This window comes from Onychomys torridus, chromosome 16 (assembly GCF_903995425.1).
Source record: "Onychomys torridus chromosome 16, mOncTor1.1, whole genome shotgun sequence".
Classification (NCBI taxonomy): Eukaryota; Metazoa; Chordata; class Mammalia; order Rodentia; family Cricetidae; genus Onychomys; species Onychomys torridus.
Window position 1 is genome coordinate 67,831,540 of NC_050458.1, and position 19,550 is coordinate 67,851,089.

The 19,550-nt window shown below is 48.2% G+C and overlaps 1 protein-coding gene across 1 annotated transcript in view; it reads left to right on the forward strand.

The window, feature by feature from the left end:
• The window catches only part of Hoxc4 (homeobox C4), a 37,535-nt gene extending 18,450 nt beyond the window's left edge, over positions 1-19,085 (forward strand). The window contains exons 2-4 of the mRNA XM_036207540.1: positions 16,258-16,375; positions 17,008-17,452; positions 17,929-19,085. Coding sequence (XP_036063433.1) covers positions 16,258-16,375; positions 17,008-17,452; positions 17,929-18,284 — 919 coding nt within the window. The 3' untranslated portion in view covers positions 18,285-19,085. The remainder of the gene's footprint in view (positions 1-16,257; positions 16,376-17,007; positions 17,453-17,928) is intronic.
• Positions 19,086-19,550: the final 465 nt, after the last annotated feature.

Here is a 19,550-nt window from a genome sequence, read left to right on the forward strand (position 1 = left end):
GCACGTCAGCTTTCTAAGATATGGACTGGGGGGGGGGGGGGGGGGCTAGGACAGGGAATACAACCTGCACTACATGCTTTCCTGCCTCACCTCCGAGAAAACAAACCAACTACTCTCTCTCTCTTCTAGGGTCTAAGCCAATGAAGGACAGTTAACTGGATTAAGAGCTGCATAGACCAGTGTGGGAGGCATGTCTGTTTGCTATCATTTATCACGGTCTCTGAGATTCTGTACGGAGGGGGAGGGGGCACAGCTAATTCAGGTAGGGCTGGCCTAGGCTTATGCTCTGCTCAGCTCCACTCCAGGCTCCTGGGATGGGCTGGAGGAGGAAGTACTTTACAGGAGAAACAAATGTGGGATAGGTCCATAAAACTTTACTGCATTTCCTTTCCAGCCTCCCACAAAGGGGTGATTTCCTGGAGCCAAGCCTAGGCCCCCCACACTGGAGGTGTGGGAATCTGGAATTGGACTAGGGGCTGCTCTATACTAGGACAGAAAGGGGACAGAGTGGCTCTGGGGAGGGCCAGGGAGATTTCTTTTTCTGATTATTAATACTGATGCTCCTTATACTATTAAAGGGCTGACTTCACTGCATCCCACTGTCTAAGCTACTGTGTCTGTCATTTTTAGATGAAAGAGCCTGTCCTCATTTCATGCTTAGCATGTAGAAGGTCTCAATGAGTGTTTGTTGAACTGTACCCTTTCCCTCCCTTCCTTTCCCTCTGTGCTCAGGAAGGTTAGAACACTGCTAAAATCTCCCTTCAACTGGCACCCTGCAGACTGGGCAGCCCTGCCCCAACCAACTCTCTTCCTCTCCTCTTTCTCTCCCTCCTCTACACCACACACACACACACACACACACACACACACACACACACAGAGAGAGAGAGAGAGAGAGAGAGAGAGAGAGAGAGAGAGAGAAATAAAATGTGTGATTTTCTTCAGGGAGTTATTTTAATTTTTTCTACATGCTGAGTTAAACCATTGGATGAGCGTTGAAGCGTGAAGAACTGCGGCGGCTCAGATGGGTAACAGTTAAGTAAGGAAGAGGCTATGGCGCACACTCACCGCACACTCACCGGTTCCAGCCTCCCAGGCTTCAAGAGACCCTGTGCTTCCTTCCCAGGGAAACACATCAGGGCTTGATGAATCAAGGGCTTGGTGGGGAGGGAATAGGGGTGATATTGATCAGACCTGCCTGGCAAAGTTCACCAGCCCTTCTGTGGGTTGTTTGCCTCCTCCAGGCAGGCCCGAACTCCTTGTTCCCTGGAGGAGGTAGCTGAAGGACTGTCTTAGCTTGCCCAGGCTTGGGAGAAAAACCATGCCTACCAGCTCTCCTCCTTTCTGTCACAGGCCTGAGCCCTTGTCCAGCCACAGCTCCATCAGTGCTGCTGGCAGAGGCAACCAAGACAGAAGGCACAAAGCCAGAGGCCTCAGACCACTCTTGCACTGGGGTTGGTGAGGCCTAGAAACTAACTTTCTCTTTCACCAGAAGCTGCCCCTGGACCAACTTTCTAGTTCCAGGGCTTAACATTGTTCTGGGAGAGTAAATGGAGGGGCTCCTTGGTCCCATAAGGTGATAATAGAGCCAGAGCCCATCTCTCTACTTTGCCCTAGAACCCACCCACTCTGGCAGCAGGAAAGAAGGGGAAGAATCATGACTTACCTTCCGGGGGAGTGGGAAGAGGGGACACGGCCCACTCTGAGCAATTAGAGAGGAGAACAAAATAGGAAGAAAAATATCAACACGGCCTCGAAGGCATCAGGTCCTTCTAGAAATAAGTAAGTAAGTAAATAAATAAGGATCCACCTTCTCCCCCCTCCCCGCCCTGCAAGGGGGTGCGGGGAGGGGCAAGGGAGCAGCTCTAGGGCTTTTTAGTGTAACTGAGCATTGGAGAAATAGGAAAGGCTTCTATGTGAATTTAGGAGTTTGAAACTTTTGGAGGTTATTTATGTGAATGGCCTGAAGGCAAGCCCGTGAGTGGCTCTTGGGGGACCACGTGATGTCATTAAACCAAGTTTTATGGTGTAGGGAGAGCTGACAAACCCACAATATATTTACATCATATATAATCTTAACTGTCCAGCCACGCAGCTGCTGGTGAGGTTTAATGCTAGGACAGAGGGCCTGGCAGTTAGAGGGGATTACGGCGCTGGGGATGATGGTGTGAGAGAGGTTACATCTTCGCAAATGAATCCCAGGCGATCGCTGTAAGTTAATTCTCTCCCCCTTTCTCTCTTTATTTACCTAACTCCCTTCCCAATTTGAAAGAAGAGGATTCTCACTCATTAAGGGGAAAAAGAAAAAGGCCTCCCTAGACTTCCTCAGGTCCGGGTGGGAGAAGAAAGGGAGCTGAGGGGGGACCTTGTCTCCTAAGATCGGGCCTCCCCCTGCAGCCTCCATTCTGCCTGGCTGCTAGTCAGCTGGGTTAGAAAGAGGCCTTGCCTCTTCAGAGTTTTGCAAGATCTTCCTGATCCTCTGTGGGTTGGGAAGGAAGCCAAGCCAGAGCCAGAAACAGGGCTGTTTGATTGCAGGGGCTCTACAAACCCTAAACATGAAGGCAAAGTGCCCCTGGGGTCCCCTGTTCCACAGAGAGGCCAGTTATCTCTTGGTCAGTACCCAAGAGTACATGCAGTGTAGGAAGCTGGGGAGGAAGATAGGGAAGGAGATCTGTATTGCTTCTGAACTCACAGACTGTTGCTTGGACCGATCTCAAAGTCTCACTACTAGGCCTGGGTGGGCAGCTACCCCGGACTCCTAAGTCCAGAGCCTGAGTGTGTCTTGGACCCTTAAGGCTCATATCTTCCCCCAGCCCTAGCTAATGGGTCCCTTCCAGCATCATCAGCCTTGCCTATATAAAGCTAGGCCCTGGAGGTCTCTGCTTAGTGTGAAGCCAATGTGTGTTGGATATGGTTAAGCATGGAGCTAGGCTCTGGAAAGCCCCCTACCTGGGGGTGGGGAGAGAAGAGGATGTGGCTCCCTAGGGATGGAACTAGCAGAACCCCAATTGTGCAAGGCATCTGGGGCTCTCTTCAGGTTTCTATCAAAGAGTGTCAAAGAAAGCAAAAGCAGGAGGCATGTGTCCACCACACCTGTGAGGTGCACCTCCCTGGGAGCTAATCCAGAAGTAACTTGTGAACTGGGGGGGGGGGGGGGGGGGCGGTACTTGCTGCACGGGCTGATTTCAGGAAGGGGGGAAGGGGAGTGGAGGAGACAACCTTCCTGAAGAGAGGACTGCAGTGGAAGAGAGGGGTGTGTGCACCTGCTTTGTGGAGTGATGGAATTGTGGGAAGGAGATGGCATGCTGTTAGCACAGTCTGGGTGCCCTACTACAAAAATCAAGTAGAGATCAACAACTGGGCATATTTGGAAAGGGTAGAGGCCCAAAGGCAGGGGAAGGCTAAAGCAAGCCCCAACTTTATTACATCCCACCTCTGCTTAAACTCTCAAGCACTAAAAGCTCAGGCCCGAACGTGGAGGGCTCCTTTGATACTCTCTCTCAGGACCCGGATCTTACTGCCTCTGCCTCCTTACCCAGACCTTGGACTTTGCTCCAGGAGAGCTTTCAGACTGTCTGTCTCCTCCTTAGACTCTTTGCCGGCTCGCTTCCACTCTCTGCTCTCCCATCATCAATCTGTGATTTTTGAGGGTTTCTGGAAACACTCTGACCCAAGCATCAGGAAGATGGGCGTTTCTCTCCATCTCTTACTGGACTGTTTCCCTCTCTGGTCTTCCCAGGATCTTAGAGGATCCAAGGCTCTTTAGGCAAGAATTTAGTCCCAGCCAAAGCCGCAGCGCCCTCCCTGCCTCACCAATCTCAGGGCCTTTCTCTTTTTCTCTGAGCAGAGGGCGAGGTGAGAGTGTCTCTGCGTTTTATGGATTTACACAGCATCTCTTGGGGGGCATTCAATACTTTCCACCCCACTTTTAATCTTCAGGTTCAAAAGTTCCATTTCAATATCTTTCCTTCTTTCTTTAACAATAGTCCCTCTCTCCCTTCCCCTGCCTTGTTTTGGTCAGGTCGATGTGTGTGTGTGTGTGTGTGTGTGTGTGTGTGTGTGTGTGTGTGTGTGTGTGTATGTATATTTAATGTTTTGCTGGTCTCACCTGGAAACGGGCAAACACAAAAGAGAACCGAGTCTTGGTTTTTCCACCCTCTTTTGTAGATGAATTTGAGATGGGGGATGGGTAAACAATCGGATACCAAAGATGCCCTAGCCTACCCAGAAAGCTTTTAATTTTGTTCCTAGGTCTTTAACCCCAGAAGAAGCAAAACAACCAATCAGGAAAGTCTTTCAGCGGAGTCACATGCCCCCACCAACCAATCAGCAAAAAAGTGCTTGGATTAGTGTCTGGATCTGGCCCCTCCATTCTTCCATTCTTCCCTTCTTCCTCTTGAACACTGGCTTAAGGGCCTGAGTTGGCCCTAAAGCAGTCGAGTGAGCAGAAGGGTGGAGGGAGGGAGCTACATTAAGCAGCTTGCAGTCCAGGCCTTCGGTATAAAAGCTGTTCTGAGGACTCTTCTGTGTCTCTAGTTTCTAACAAAGTTGTTTGTGGAGTCCCAGTTTTTCGGGGTTCTGAAGTTGTCCTGGCATCTGGAACCAGCCTTGTTTGCTGGTGTGACCCCGTTTGATTCTCTGGCTTTCAGGAGGTGACTCTGAATTAGGCTACAGAGCAAAAACGAGTGGAGCTACAACCCCAATCCAAATTCTGAGTTGCTTCCTACAAACTCTCCTTTCTTAGCTTTTGGAGTTTTCATAGGAGACTACGACCCTCTTAGGGACAGGTAGGGCTGTTAGAAGATTAACTTTATGGAAATGCTCCAGGAACAATTAGCTTTATCAGACTGTCTCAAGCATGCATAGTTGGACATGGTAGCAAAAGTGGAGATGGTTTTTGAAAGTTATGTTTGGTACCTCTAGTTTGTCAAATGACTTTAACCCAGTTAAGGGGAGTCTTTTTCTAAACAAATGAGTGGACTGAAAGAATCTTCTCCTTCCATATTCAACAGCTGATGAGTTTGTTCAAGCCACATTACCTCTCCCTTGACTGGAGAGTGTAGCTCAGTGGTAGAGCATGTGCTTAGTAAATGGGTTCAAAATATACATATATTAATATACATAATGATAAATTAGATGATGATCCTATGTTTATGCTTCCAGAAGACACAGTCGCTGAAGGTGTGTGTATTTTGACATGGTATTTATGTGACTTAAATTGAATAAGCAAATCAGAATAACTTCTGGTTGATAGCTCTGGATAGCACAGTGTGTGTATACAAAGGAAATAGTGTGTGGGCACTTGCACACTGGTATGTTCAGCCTAGGTATCTCCAGGGTTTTGCTGGGGTTAGTGGAATTCTTCTGCCTCCCTTCAGCTCTGATCTTCTTCATTCCATGAACTAAATGGTAAGTGCTCTCCCTGGGCCTCTAAGCCCCCCTCTGCAGGTATTATGGATACTACCAGAGTTGGGGGAATGCCCCAATTGATTGTCTACTGGGTAGGGCTGATTTGGAAATAATGCCATAGGCTATGGGGGGAGATTAGGGTGAGAAACCAGAAATAGGCACCCTTTTCTAAAACACAGGGCTCCATTTGCCTCTTTCATGAACTAGTATTGAAGCATGTTTTCCTAGTAGAGCCATGTCTGAGACCAGCCCTCACCTTCAGTGTGTCACACTGGGCTCATCAGATCCCATGATAGGCAAGGAAAGACAGCAGATCTGCTCTGTCCCCATAGGCCCTAGGAAGAGAAGCTTCTCAGAGTGACCCTTCCCTCTTCATGTCCAGGTATAACTCTTAATCCTGTTAGGAGTTTTCAGTCATTTTTGAAGGGAGAAATGCCGAACCATCTTTGCTGTAGTTCTCTGTCTTTTTGTTTCGTTCCATGTCATTTTTATTGGGAGGACAGTACTACCATTCTGAGCCTCCTCCAAAGTGCAGCTTCAGCAGCTGAAGCTCTTAGAAAGTGAGAAGAAATTACAGAATTAGAATGCCAAGCTGGGGTTTGGGGGTTAGCGATGGAATAGATGTGACTGTTAGAAGGCTAAGAAAGTCAACCCCCCCCACCTTTGTGGGGTCCTTGTAACTCCTAGTGGTGTGCTGGTTCTGATAAAATCTCCCTAGGTTGCTTTGATGGCATTTTAGGAGACCTCCCCCCAATTGCAGGTAGTGTATAGGCCAAGTCCCAAAGTGATAGATAACTTTGTTCTTGAGTCTCACAGGATCCTGAAATTCTTCTCCCACTCCTAAGGTTAAAGGAATGAAAAGCTAGGAGAGATATTCTGCCCACCCCATGTGTATATGTGTCCAAAATATGAAACTTAGGAACCTTGGACTAGAATATTTGTCTAGGACCTTGCTCAGCCTCTAACTGCCCACCATTAGAAGCTATGCTGAAGTCACATAGATGGTTCTGGGTACCCTGCAAGGTATTACGGGAAGGAGGTCTATCTCTCTAGTTCTACCATGATATGAGAAAGATGGAATGTGGAATGTGTAGGATCACTTCCCTGGGATGCTTTCTTATTGCACCATAGGTCTCAGAGAGATAGAACAGACTAGTTTTGCCCTCCAGGGGACCATTACCTGTCCCTGAACACTAGGGTACCTGAACACAGAAATATATGTATATGCCTGAACTGTACTGTGATAGAGGTGAGAAGCTTGAATGGACACAGTAAACCAGCCTCCAACCAATTTCCCAGTCTTGCTTTCCTTTTCCATTCTTCCTACTGGCCCAGGATGGAAACCATCTGTCCACATTCCCACCCCTCAAGCCCTCAACCTTTGAGTTACTTTTCTTCTCCCACCTCTGGAAAGCTCAGACTTTGGAATAGCCCCCAATGGGTGGCAGCCATTCTAAGTGACTCTCAGTGCCTTGTTGTCCTAGACTGAGGTTTGAACTCTGTGATGCTGGAGGGCCTAGGCTGGGAGGGTCCAGTAAGAAACCAGACTCTTAAGTAGTGGAATACCTTTGCCCTCTTCTCCAAGCTCAAAAGTTTCTTTGCTCACACATTAAAGAAAATATTTTTTTTAAAGAAAATACTCTTTAACTTTAAAAAGTCAATACTTTAGTTGGAAAACTCTCTTTGGCTCTATCTCTCTGTCTCTGTCTCTCTGTCTCTGTCTCTCTGTCTCTGTCTCGGTGTGTGTGTGTGTGTGTGTGTGTGTGTGTGTGTGTGTGTGTGTATGTTTGTGTGTGTTTGTGTGTGTAATAAGGGATCAGGTCCTTCACATCAGATTGTGTATGTGTCCCTCTCCCCTGTAGAGGATGGGGGTGGCTAAGTTTTTATTGGGGGAGCTTTTCCTGTTGGGAGCAGAGACGGGTCATAAACACCTAAGGAGGCTGTTTTGATCTGGTGAATTCTCAGGAAGCAGCATCTAAGGTTTTGCTTTGTAAATCACTCTTCTCCCAAGCTGCGTGCTAGATTGGATTGCACTTCCCCAAACCACCTAAGGCCTCTCCTAACCTCCCTTCTCCAGTAAACCAAAGAAGAAAAATAAAAGGGCTTTCAGAGTCCCCCAAATCCTTTGCTCCAATAAGAAAAGGGCCAGTTGGTGACTTCCCCCTGCCCCCAAGACACACAAAGTTCCAACTGTAAAATCAAAACCTTCCTTTCTGTTCCCCCAGGCAAGCCTAATCAGCACACACCTAATCACAAAGGAACTAATTCTGAAGACAAACAACTTCAGAGCCTGAAAGGGAACGATCCCAGGACTCTTATATCTCTCCGTTGTCTCTTACTTTGGCATGTAAGAGGTAGAAATGGGAGTGAGGCAAGTAGAGATCTTACCTGGTACTATAACAATGGAGAGAACTGCAAGGCTGTGTGGAAAGTCCACAGCCTTTACACAGATCTTTCTACCAAACTGAATACATTTCACCTTAATGGTTCTATTTTGTAATGATAACTAATGACTATTCAGGTACCAACTACACCTCAGCCCCCAAGGTTCTATCCCCATCCTGAGCTAAAGAAAAAGAACAGCCCTCCACTTCTCTCTAAGTCTGGGCAATGTATTTTTCCTTCCTTCCTTCCTTCCTTCCTTCCTTCCTTTCTTTCTTTCTTTCTTTCTTTCTTTCTTTCTTTCTTTCTTTCTTTCTTCTTCCATAAAGACAGGGTTTCTCTGTGTAGCCTTGGCTGTCCTGGAACTTGCTCTGCAGACCAGGCTGACCTTCAACTCTGAGATCTGTTGGTCTCTGCCTCCTAAGAGCTGGGATTAAAAGTGTTTACCAGTACGATAGGTTTAGAAGCAACATCTTATCTGGACACTTTCAGAGTTCCAGGCATCTTCTGCCAGTGAAATGCTCTTACACATAGGAAATAAAGCCACACACTGTATAAATTCCTGGAGTCTCAGTTTTGCAAAGCTAGTTTGCCATTTCTCAGAGAAGTTTGGGTGGGACACCCCAAACCTGCAAGCACCAGGAAAACCCCCTCATTTCTAGAACAGATACAATGCAATTCATGTGTCTTTATGGAGAACAGACTACTCCTATAGCACACATAAAAATGTTCTTCTAGGCTCTTCTGTGTTTGTATCAGAATGTGTGTTTCATATCCTTCTCTGCTTCACGTTTGTATGCAGGTTTATAGATCTTTAGATTTATAGATCAACAGTGAACCTAACAGTCCTCTGTCAGATTCTTGTATGCACACAAACAATCTTTCTCAATAATCGTTGGAGGTATGTGCTGGGATATGTTAGTACAGCTCTCTCTAAACATCTAAATGAATATTTGGAGTTTTTCCTCCTAAGTTAGAAAGAGTTGTGCATGTATGACAGTTTCTATTTTGAAAATTTTATCTAGATTTATTCAAGGTTCTCAGCCCATAAAATAGCTACACATTGAAGCTATGTACATGGAAATGTTTATAGGTGTTACCATTTTTCTGAAAACTTAAAATATTTGAACACATGTTTAGAGATAGTTCCCACAATGCATCTAGGTGTAAGGGCATAGATTTCTCCCTTAAAAAAAAAAGTGAATGTTCTACAGCTGTCTGTCCCACCCAAGCTCCTTCTGACCTATAAAGATATCTAGTGAGTGGGGATGGGGACCCAGTATCACTTGAATGCATTTCCTATTATAGCAAATTATTTTGTCCCCTACCACCAAGATTATTGCCAATTCTTGTTCAGCTTGTGAAACCCCTGCATGGGAATCATAGCCTCCTTCTAGGCTGTAGCTGGGACCTAAGATCCCAGCTTCAGCCTTCCAATTTCAGTACCACCCAAGGAAGTGGCCCAGAAGAAATCCAGTGCAGTACCCCTGCACATAGGGCTGAAGGGTTTGTAGGTACACACACACACACACACACACACACACACACACACACACACACGATGTTTTTGAAACTTTGAAGAAAATGTGTTTAAGTCCTAAATATTTTTGTAGGTGCCCAAATGATGCCAGGGTCACTGTTCAACCCTATGCTCCCCTCCCGCGTTGTTCTTGGTGCCCAGGGCCCAATTAAGCTGGCCGCCTGCTCGCGGCAGCCGCGCTCTTATCGGTGGGATTGATGCCTCCTCAGCTCCTGTATATCATTTCCAAGATTTTTTCTGTCCAACTCCTCGGCTTCTGTGGCTTTGACTAATGATTGCTACAGATGCCAACGTCTCCAGAATCCTAATAGCCAGGCAGACAGACTCTTATTTACCCGGCGATGTTACTGTACAGAAGGCATGGGGGGTGAGGAACTGGGGCGTCGTAAGTCAGGGGGCAGGGAAAAGGTTGTGACCAACCCGAGCTTCGCTGAACTTCCACATGATAGAGACGTCCCGACCCCCTCCTCTCTCTGTGGAAAAATCACATCATATATATATACCTAGTATTAGTGACTCATCAAAGAATGAACATGACTATGGGAGCGGAAGCAGAGCAATGTTTATTAGTTGTAAATAATGAGATTGAGCGGAAGCCCAGCAGTTTGGGGAGGTTGAAAGTTTCTCCTTTCGGATGGGAAAAGGGAGCAAGAGGTCAGCTGGCCTCTTCCTCGGAAGATACAAAGTCCTTGACTCTAGTCCTCCGCTCATCTTGATCCTAACCCACTCTTCTCTAATTTAACACCCCTTCCCCTTTCCCTCCTTGCCTCACCTGCAGAGCCTGCAGTGGAGGAGGCTGGACCTCAGTCCCGGGGCTTGGGTGACCGAAGCCACCGGAAAGGACGCTTCCTGCTTCTGGGGCGGCCAAGTAGAGGGGTCTCCTGGCTGTGGTGTAACAATCGGACCCCATCGCCTGATGCATGTTGGGGTTCGCAGCTGGGACCTCAGGGCCTGCGGTCCCAAGGACGCCTGGCGCGTGGAGTTGTAGTCGGGTTTGCTTCCCTGGGTTGCTGGTCGCCCGCCAACGCTGAGCCCAGGTGTTTACCAGGCTGCGAGTCGGCATTCTGCTTCCCCGGGTCTCAGCCTAGACTTTTTCCACACTTTCTTGGTGGTGGATAGAAACACAAAACCACAGGGTCCGGCTTCCCGGCCAGGGGACAGCACAAATGGGGAGGATCGCGCAGCACAACGTGACTCCGAGGCGGGTAGACAGGATCACACCGTCGCAGTCTTGGCCCGCCCAGGCCCTTGTGGCCTGTCCATTTCCTTGGAGTGTAAGGCGAGGAGGCCTAGGGACCCGGAAACGCGCCGGCCGCCGGCACATCTCAGGAGGATTCGGGAATACAAAAAGGGAGCCGAAAGATTTAAACACTCCGAGATAGAGTCCTCCCGAAGCAGCCCTAGAGAAAATCAATCATGTAATTAAAACAGGGAGGGGTTAGGCTTGGGCCGGGGGTCCGGGGTTCTGTGGCCTAGGTGCTGGGGTCCCCCCACCCCTCCCCCCAGGTGGCGAGCGTGCGAGCGTGACTAGCCTGCCCGTCCGGGTGCGCCTAGCCGCCGCGGGAAGTTCAGAGCTCCTTGCTGCTAGTCGCTGCTGGTCCAGGAAGAGCGGCCTGGGACCCCCGCCCCCCAGGCGGATCTGGAGACTGCCACAGCCCTTTCCCAGGCTTCCCTGTTTTTACAGGGTTAAGACACCCAGTGGCAGTTGGGGCTGTTCCCTGATCCCAGTGGTACCACGGATCTGCCCAGGCAAGTTTGACAGAGAATGGGGGTGGCACCTAACTCCTTTGTGTTTAAGCTGAAGCAGGCAGGTAGCACCCCAGTTTTTAGGTACTTACTCATCCCCTTTGGCCTTGTTTCCCCCAACCCAGGCATCTAAGGCATACCTTCAGGATGACTCCGGTGACAGACTGAGACTTGGAAGGAGGCATGAGGCCACAGGGTTTATAACGGGAGATTTGGGCTGAGCAAACTGGGCTCCTTTGAGCAGGGTAAGAGAAGGAAAGGCACATAGAGGAGATAATAAGGCGCCGGGAGCTCCATTCTGTAAAAGGAAGATGCACGGTTATTATTGAGGTTAATAATGGTAATGATCTGCTATGGCTGGGTCAAGGACCGCAGAACTGTGCAGCGCAGTCGCTTCTCACAGAGGATCTCTGGGGGTGCCAGGGATTCCCCACCTTGGCTGTGACTGCAAAGAATAAAATAAAGCCTTCCCTATTTTACCGTGACTTTTCTTCTCCCACCTCTAGAGCACTCTAGGAAAAAAAAAAAAAAAAAAAAAAAAAACCAGGAATTCTTATAGTCTTCACCCCTGCTTTCTCCAGCTGACTAGTGCTGGGTATCTTTGGTTTTCCTGGAGGAGCATCTTTTCTGTGAAGGAGTAGAGTTCTTTGAGCAATTACCCAACCCAGTCCCCAGAAGTCCTGCTGTGACCCTAGAGGAAACACAGGACTCCCTTGCCCATCCTGAAATATTCCCTCTACCCTTGTCCTCTTGTCTTGGTCCTGGGTGCCTAATCTCGCATGTGGCTGGAAGCTCCGAGGCCAAGAACACATCAGAGCACCAAGAAACACCCTATCAACTCCCCAAAAGAGTTTCCAATATCCTCAACTGTGGGAGTCACGGAGCCCTCTCTAAACTATGGCCAGCCCAATCTCTAGACCTTTTGAAGACATATTTGAAAGTTCTCTTATCAAAAAAGTTTAGGCTTCAAACCTCCAAAAAAGCAAGCTTCCTATGTTTACATAGGTTTACAACAATATTCACAAGTAAGGTTTGCCTCAGAGAGAAAGGGATACCTCAACACAAGCCTTATGGGAGATATAATCCAGCATCTTTGGATGGGAGTGGGGATCACCCAAGCTGGGATGAACAGAGGGTGGGGGACCCAACCTCTAACTAACAATTTCTCCAGCATAAAAATGAAGCATCAAATTCGTTAGCCCAGGGCCTTCATTTTTCCCCTTCCACATTATAACTAGTTATTGAACTCGCTGGAAGATCTAAAGGCCATTTGCGAAGAGACAAATTTCAATGGAGTTTCCCCATCAATAACCCCATGGCAGTGACCTATTGGAACAAGTCAAACACCCGAGGTGAAATGCAGGTCATTCTGTCTAACCAATATTAAAATGCGGCCACTTTTTAAAAAGCCACTTTAAACGAGATTTGAGGAAAATTGAATTCCAAAGAAGGCAAGGCAGGGGGCGGGGGGGGGGGGATCCACAAGAGGACCTTGCCTATGGTCTCCAAACAAACAAGAAAAATCCATCTTTAATATTTTAAAGGGGGACAAATTAACATTCCATGATTGCTTTTTCTTTTCTTTCTCTCTCTCTTTTTTATACTCTAAGCGATTCCAGGAAGGGAAAAAAGGTTGAGTATTTTCTAGTGACATGTCCAGGTTATTAAAATCATTTTAGACCAATTCATTACTTTTACTGACAAGAGATTTAAGGAAAAAAATCAATTAAACATTTGCATATTCTTTTGCATACATTAGTCCTGCCTGCTGGCATTAGGAAAAGACAAAAACACACAGATACCCATGTACACACACAGAGATACACAAAGGAAACAAAATAGTATAAGAATCTTGTTTTAGTTTGGGGTTTTCAAGTTGCCCGGGGGAGAAAAAAAATCAAAATGAAATGAATTGCCTGATTGCATACCATCTAAAAGTCTATTTATTTGAGGAAAAGGAAAGAAGCATGCTGTAATTTTTAATCCCTAAAACAATAACAAAGCACATACAATAAAAAACAAAACCCTGCACTTCAGAAAGTGGGAAAGAGTAACACTTATTATCCTTCTTTTTACAGTTAAATCCTGAATTGTTTCTCCCATTTGTTTAATTTAACTTATTTATTTATTTTGCCCCTCAGAAAATCCAGGGAGTATGAGGTGGGATTTTTAGTGCAGCACAGAATCTGTGGAGCAGCTAGGGTATCTCAGCCAGCGTCTTGTTACTGGGGAGGGGAGGAATATGGGTTAGCCAACGGTCAGTATGGTAATCCAGGCACAATAAGGCCTCTCACAACAATGGACACATATTTTTCTTCAGTGGTGTCAGAAGGGAAGCGCTTTGTACTGAAACCTGTTTCCGAAAGAAAAACCAGATCGAGATTTAGAAAGGAGATGGGGTGTGGGGCAGCATGTAGAGAGCATTGGATGCTGGCAAAAGGTGGTCAGAAAACATAAAGAATAAAACTGGACCAAGCAAAGTACAGGGCAGATCCTTTGGGGGAGTGGGAGGCAGGGGAGGAAAGTACAAAGGAACAGAAGACCAAATACAAAGATTCATCACTGGAGAGGGTCTTCTTAGTCCCCCCCACACACAGGAGTTAAGCCCCTGCTGAGTGCAAGAGCCCTCTACAGGAAAAGATTTCCTTGTTTATAACATTGTTCAAGTAAGTAGGCTGTATAGGTGTATATGTGTGCTGAGGTATTTAACCCATGTGATAGCCAACTTCCTTTTTCTAAGCTACAGGAACAGCCAGAGAGTTTTTGTTTGTTGTTTGGTTTTATTTATTATTTTTAAAAGTGATGTAGATGAGACTGGACACATTTGGGGGGACTTCATAGATTTTTACTTTCTGGTTATTCATGCTGAATTAGCTGAACAAACCTGAAATGAGAACTCCATTTATTAATGGCTGCATAAAAGGCATTTAGCATTTTAACTAATATTAATAGCATGTATAGATATGTATTTGTGAACCATAATAACGAAATATAAACTTGGCATCCAGTTTGAGGCATCTGAACCCATGTCTATTCATTTATACTGACCCAAAGAGAGTCTCTTGGACTCACCTGCAGGAGCTAAGAAGTCTAGGAAACGTAGGGGCGTGTAGGATGGTCAGTAATGTCTTGGGAAGGCTGTTTTAGCAAGTTCTTTCTAGAGGGTTAGAAGTGAGGAAAAAGAAGGTTGAGGTGGGAGACAGGGTTGGTAGAAGGTGAAGGAGTGGGGCTGGAGAAGCGGGAGGGCAAGCACACAGCTCAGTTGGGGCCCAGTGAGGCAGCAAGGCAGGTGCATCCCCTGGCAAGAATGTCAGGCTGAAGGCCTGAAGAAGCTCTCTACTTTCCCTTACCCTTCCTACCCTACCACTGCTCTCTGGGGCTTTGGATTCCCAGATGGGGCAATTTGGAGTTGTTGCTCAGACCCTTCCCTTTACTCACTTCCAGCAACTTGCAATTCACCCCCACCAGCAACGAGAAGGGGAAGAGAGAGAGAGAGAGAGAGAGAGAGAGAGAGAAAATAAAAGAAAATTTAAAATCTTCACACAACTCCCGGCCACCAACAACCACATAGCTGCGTTCCCCTCACTCACAGCCTTGAGCTCCTCTTCCAAACACACAGCCAGTCCTCATATTTAGGGTCAGATCCAAGTGAGCAAGGATGGTTGACCTCTAGGGAATTCCGGTCGCCTCATCCAGATGATTGGAGGGGGGGGGGCTTTCTCTTGGGGAGAAGGTCTCTAGGACTTTGAAGCACCAAGTCATGGGGGCTAAGCCCTGGTGAGCTTGGGCTGGGGCTGAGGCCCTAAGCATTGGAACCTGGATGGCAGCCAGGGGCTCAGGCCCAGTCTGCCTCTTTGGGCTTTGCTTGTGGTTCCTCCTACTCTAGCCCTCAAAGCGAACCCTAATTTGAAAATGGGGACCCCCTCCCACATCCCAAAGGTGGTGAAAAAGAATGTTAGGAATCTTCTCTTTTCCGTATCTCTCTCACGGGGCTTTTTTTTTTTTCTTCCCCCTCCTCATTCCCTTAATTGCAGATGTTCTAATTAAACCCTCAAATAGTTGTTATGCTGTTTTAAAAGGTACTTATTCAAGTGTCAACCAGGCTGGGCTGGGAGGAGGCAGCATAGGGCGGCGAATTAAAGGTAGATTGACTAATCACAGCGGCGATCATAATAATAAAATCAGAGGGAAAAAAATCACATTATGACTTTTCGTGGAAAGGAGGGAGCAGGCAGCCAGCGGCCGCCAGCCCTGTGCCGCCGACACAAAGAGTGCGGGCGATTCCGGGAGACTGATTTATGACGTTTTACAGCCCTATAAAAGCTGTAGCGACGAGGCAAGCGCTCCTACCACCGCTGGCAGATTTAGTCTAATAAATAAAACATAAACAGTTAACTTTATGTGTCACTTTTATTGTTATCAAGTAAAATATAGCCAAGCCCCGGCAAGCTATGATTTTAAACTATAATTGTTATCAAGCACAACACGGGGACCTGGCTCCCTCCCTGGGCTTTCCCCTCTGCTGCCCCCCACCAACTCTGAGTTATAGAAGATCAGTTAATTGGAGTCCGATGACGAGGCCACCCCTAGCTTAGGAACCAGAGGCTGGAAAAACAGCCCTTTCTTGCCCCCTCTCTCCTCTCTGGCTCTGCCACTTCTCCTGGGGGTATTCTGTGAGTGGGTGACGGAGGGGAGGGGACTGGGTGAGAGGAGGCTGGAGACCCCTGCCCTGCCTCCAAAGCTCGGGGACTTCACCTCTTCTTTTTGGAAGGCAGCCTGGAGCTGGCCCTGGGGAATATGTGTTTACATGTAAACACACGTGTTACATGGATACAGTCCCTGACTGGAAGCAAGCAGGCTCTACCCACACAGGCCTGGAGAGTAAGGCCTGGAGGAAAAACTTTCAGGGCCCCACTTAAGAGCACTGATTCCTGGCAGATCTCTCTCTCTCTCTCTCTCTCTCTCTCTCTCTCTCTCTCTCTCTCTCTCTCCCAGAGTTGTTCAGAGCCAGTCTGGGAGGTGCTGTGAGAAGTCACCAGGCCGGGGAGCAGGAGTCACACATGGGTCATCAGTAGGAGACATCCTCTGTTCTGGGGCCTGGGCTGGGAAGAACAGTGGGTAGCAGGGAGATCAAGGTTTCTGAAATCTGCTTTTGCCAACCACTTCCTGTCTCTCTTCAGCGGGGGCTCAAGCCCTAGACCTCCAGAAATGACGTCAGGATCATTTGCATCCCGCTGCCTCAACCTGCCTAGTACTGCTGGGACCCTGTCTGGACGGTCCCTTGGCCAAGAGGGTTGGGTGAGTGTGTATGGGGGAGGGGAGCTAGACTTTTGGATCCTTGGATGGGGTGAGGTACCTCAGGCTCCCTAGCATTCTAAGCTCAGCCTGGGCCCCTCCCCATCCAACCTCCTCTGAAGCCCTCATTGAACTTCCTCTTCCTGCGAAAGAGGGGCGCTGCCCTGTGACCTACACAAGACTGCAACACGATTACCATAATGGAGACCACTGGAAAGGCGCTGGAGCCTGGGCCCACCGGGGCGCACTGGAGGCCGGAGAGGAGACCCTGGGCCAGGGCTGAATTACAGCCTCCCGACAGCCCTCAATACCCAGGCATTGGAGCCGAACTGGGAGCCTCCCATCTCCTTTTGCGGGGGAGGATTGTCAGTCTGGCGGGGTGTGCAATGGTGAGCACCCCAGCTTCTGCCAGCCATCCCCCCACCCCACCCCCTAGCAGCAGCAGCACCACACACACAAAAAATTGGATACATTTTGAATAAAGCGATTCGGTTCCTTATCCGGGGACTGGGTTGCTCGGTGTGATTGGCCGGCGGAGTCACATGGTGAAAGTAACTTTACAGGGTCGCTAGCTAGTAGGAGGGCTTTATGGAGCAGAAAAACGACAAAGCGAGAAAAATTATTTTCCACTCCAGAAATTAATGATCATGAGCTCGTATTTGATGGACTCTAACTACATCGATCCGAAATTTCCTCCATGCGAAGAATATTCGCAAAATAGCTACATCCCTGAACACAGTCCGGAATATTACGGCCGGACCAGGGAATCGGGATTCCAGCATCACCACCAGGAGCTGTACCCACCACCGCCTCCGCGCCCTAGCTACCCTGAGCGTCAGTATAGCTGCACCAGTCTCCAGGGGCCCGGCAATTCTCGAGCCCACGGGCCGGCCCAGGCGGGCCACCACCACCCTGAGAAATCGCAGCCGCTCTGCGAGCCGGCGCCTCTTTCAGGCGCCTCTGCCTCCCCATCCCCAGCCCCGCCAGCCTGCAGCCAGCCAGCCCCCGACCATCCCTCCAGCGCCGCCAGCAAGCAGCCCATAGTCTACCCTTGGATGAAAAAAATTCACGTTAGCACGGGTAGGCAACTTTGCTTTTTGCCCCCCTCCCCTCTTCCCGGCGCTCCCCACCCTCCCTGGCCCCCTCCGGCCCCGTCCTCCTTTCTCTCCTTCCCCCTCTCTCTCCAGGAGCGACTCTGGGTTAGCACAATTGAACTGGATTTACGAGCGAGAATGGGTAATTACATCCCCCATAAATTTTATGGCTTAGCTACTCTGGGCAGTCCGAGCCATGTGCTACGATCTGTTATGTATGTGTGAAAACTATGCTCGCTTTCTAAGGGCGCATAAATAATTCAGTGTCGTTACAATGAGGATTCCCCTCTTATTACACTACGAAGTCTCCAGCTTCCTTCAACTTCTTTATAACCCATTTAGCTTGATGACTTTATTTCCACCACTCCCTCCTGCTCCTCAAAGCTGAGGATGGGGTGTGGGTGGGGGCGGGGAGCCTGCTTCCTCTGAACCCCACTATTTGCTTCCCCTCCCCTCCCCCAGTGAACCCCAATTATAACGGAGGGGAGCCCAAGCGCTCGAGGACAGCCTACACCCGGCAGCAGGTCCTGGAATTAGAGAAAGAGTTTCATTACAACCGCTACCTGACCCGAAGGAGAAGGATCGAGATCGCCCATTCGCTGTGCCTCTCTGAGAGGCAGATCAAAATCTGGTTCCAAAACCGTCGCATGAAATGGAAGAAGGACCACCGACTCCCCAACACCAAAGTGAGGTCAGCGCCCCCGGCCGGCGCTGCGCCCAGCACCCTCTCGGCAGCCACCCCCGGTACTTCTGAAGACCACTCCCAGAGCGCCACGCCGCCGGAGCAGCAACGGGCAGAGGACATTACCAGGTTATAAAACATAACTTACACCCCTGCCCCCACCCTGTGCTCCGTGACCCCCTCACACACAAATTGACTCTTATTTATAGAATTTAATATATATATATATTTTGGTTCTTTTTCCTCTTCCTTCTGCCTCCTCCCTTGTCAGTTCCAAACAGACAAAACAGATAAACAAACCCCTTGCCCTTCTCCCTTCACTGTTGAGGACCCCTTTAAGCATGTGGTGTTATCTTAGCATGGTACCTGCTGGGTTTTGTTTTTGTTTTTTGTTTTTTAAGGCCATTGGGGGGTATTTATTTTTTAAGAAAAAAAGCTGCAAAAATTATATATTGCAAGGTGCGATGGTCTGGTTTGGGTGAATTTCAGGAAGAAATGAGGAAAAGAAAAAGGAAAGGGAGATTTTTAAGTGGATTCCCATCATCTCTCCTCCTCCTTCCCCCACTTTCCTTAGGCCTTTTGCATTGAAAATGCACCAGGGGAGGTTAGTGAGGGGGAAGTCATTTTAAGGAGAACAAAGCTATGAAGTTCTTTTGTATTCTTGTGGGGGGGGAGGAGGGGGGAGGACAGCAGACAAAGCTAAATGCATCTGGAGAGCCTCTGGGAACTGTTTAGTTTGAGGAGCCAAAAGAAAATAAAAATGAACTTTCAGTTCAGAGAGGCAACAGTCCGTAGGTAGACGCTCCCCTACCCCCATCGTTATTGTGCTTTTGGACTGAATTTACTTGATTATTGTAAAAGTTGCAATAAAGAATTTTAGTGTTGATGTGAAATGCCCCGTGATCAATAATAAACCAGTGGCTGTGAATTAGTTTTACGTCAATGTCTGATGGTTTCTTTTTAATCCCCCTCCTTCCGGCCTGGTGACATCTCACCTTCTCTATACTCACCTAAGTTCACTCTGAGCAAACATACAAACCTTAACATTTGACCTCAGGTGCTCAGGGCTTATGGGAAAAACAGTGAGGAGTCTGGGGTAAGGGATGTGCAGACTATGGAGGGTTCCACTGCCCCTTCTCTCCGACTTCTCAGAGAGACCAGGCCTGGGGTCTTTACAGGGAAGCTGAGCGTGAGTGGGAGTCCTCACTTTCCCTTTGGCTTGGTCCCTTCTGTTTGACCATTCCTTTCTCGTACCCCACCCTCTTTGTCCTTTAAGCTGGCCAAATCTGCAGACCAGAAGGCAAGTTTAGAGAAAGGGAGGAAAGGAAGTTTTGCTCTCTCAAGACTTCTTGGGGTAAGACTTTGAGGATGATGTCCCTTCCTCGGTCACATTCTCCTAAAG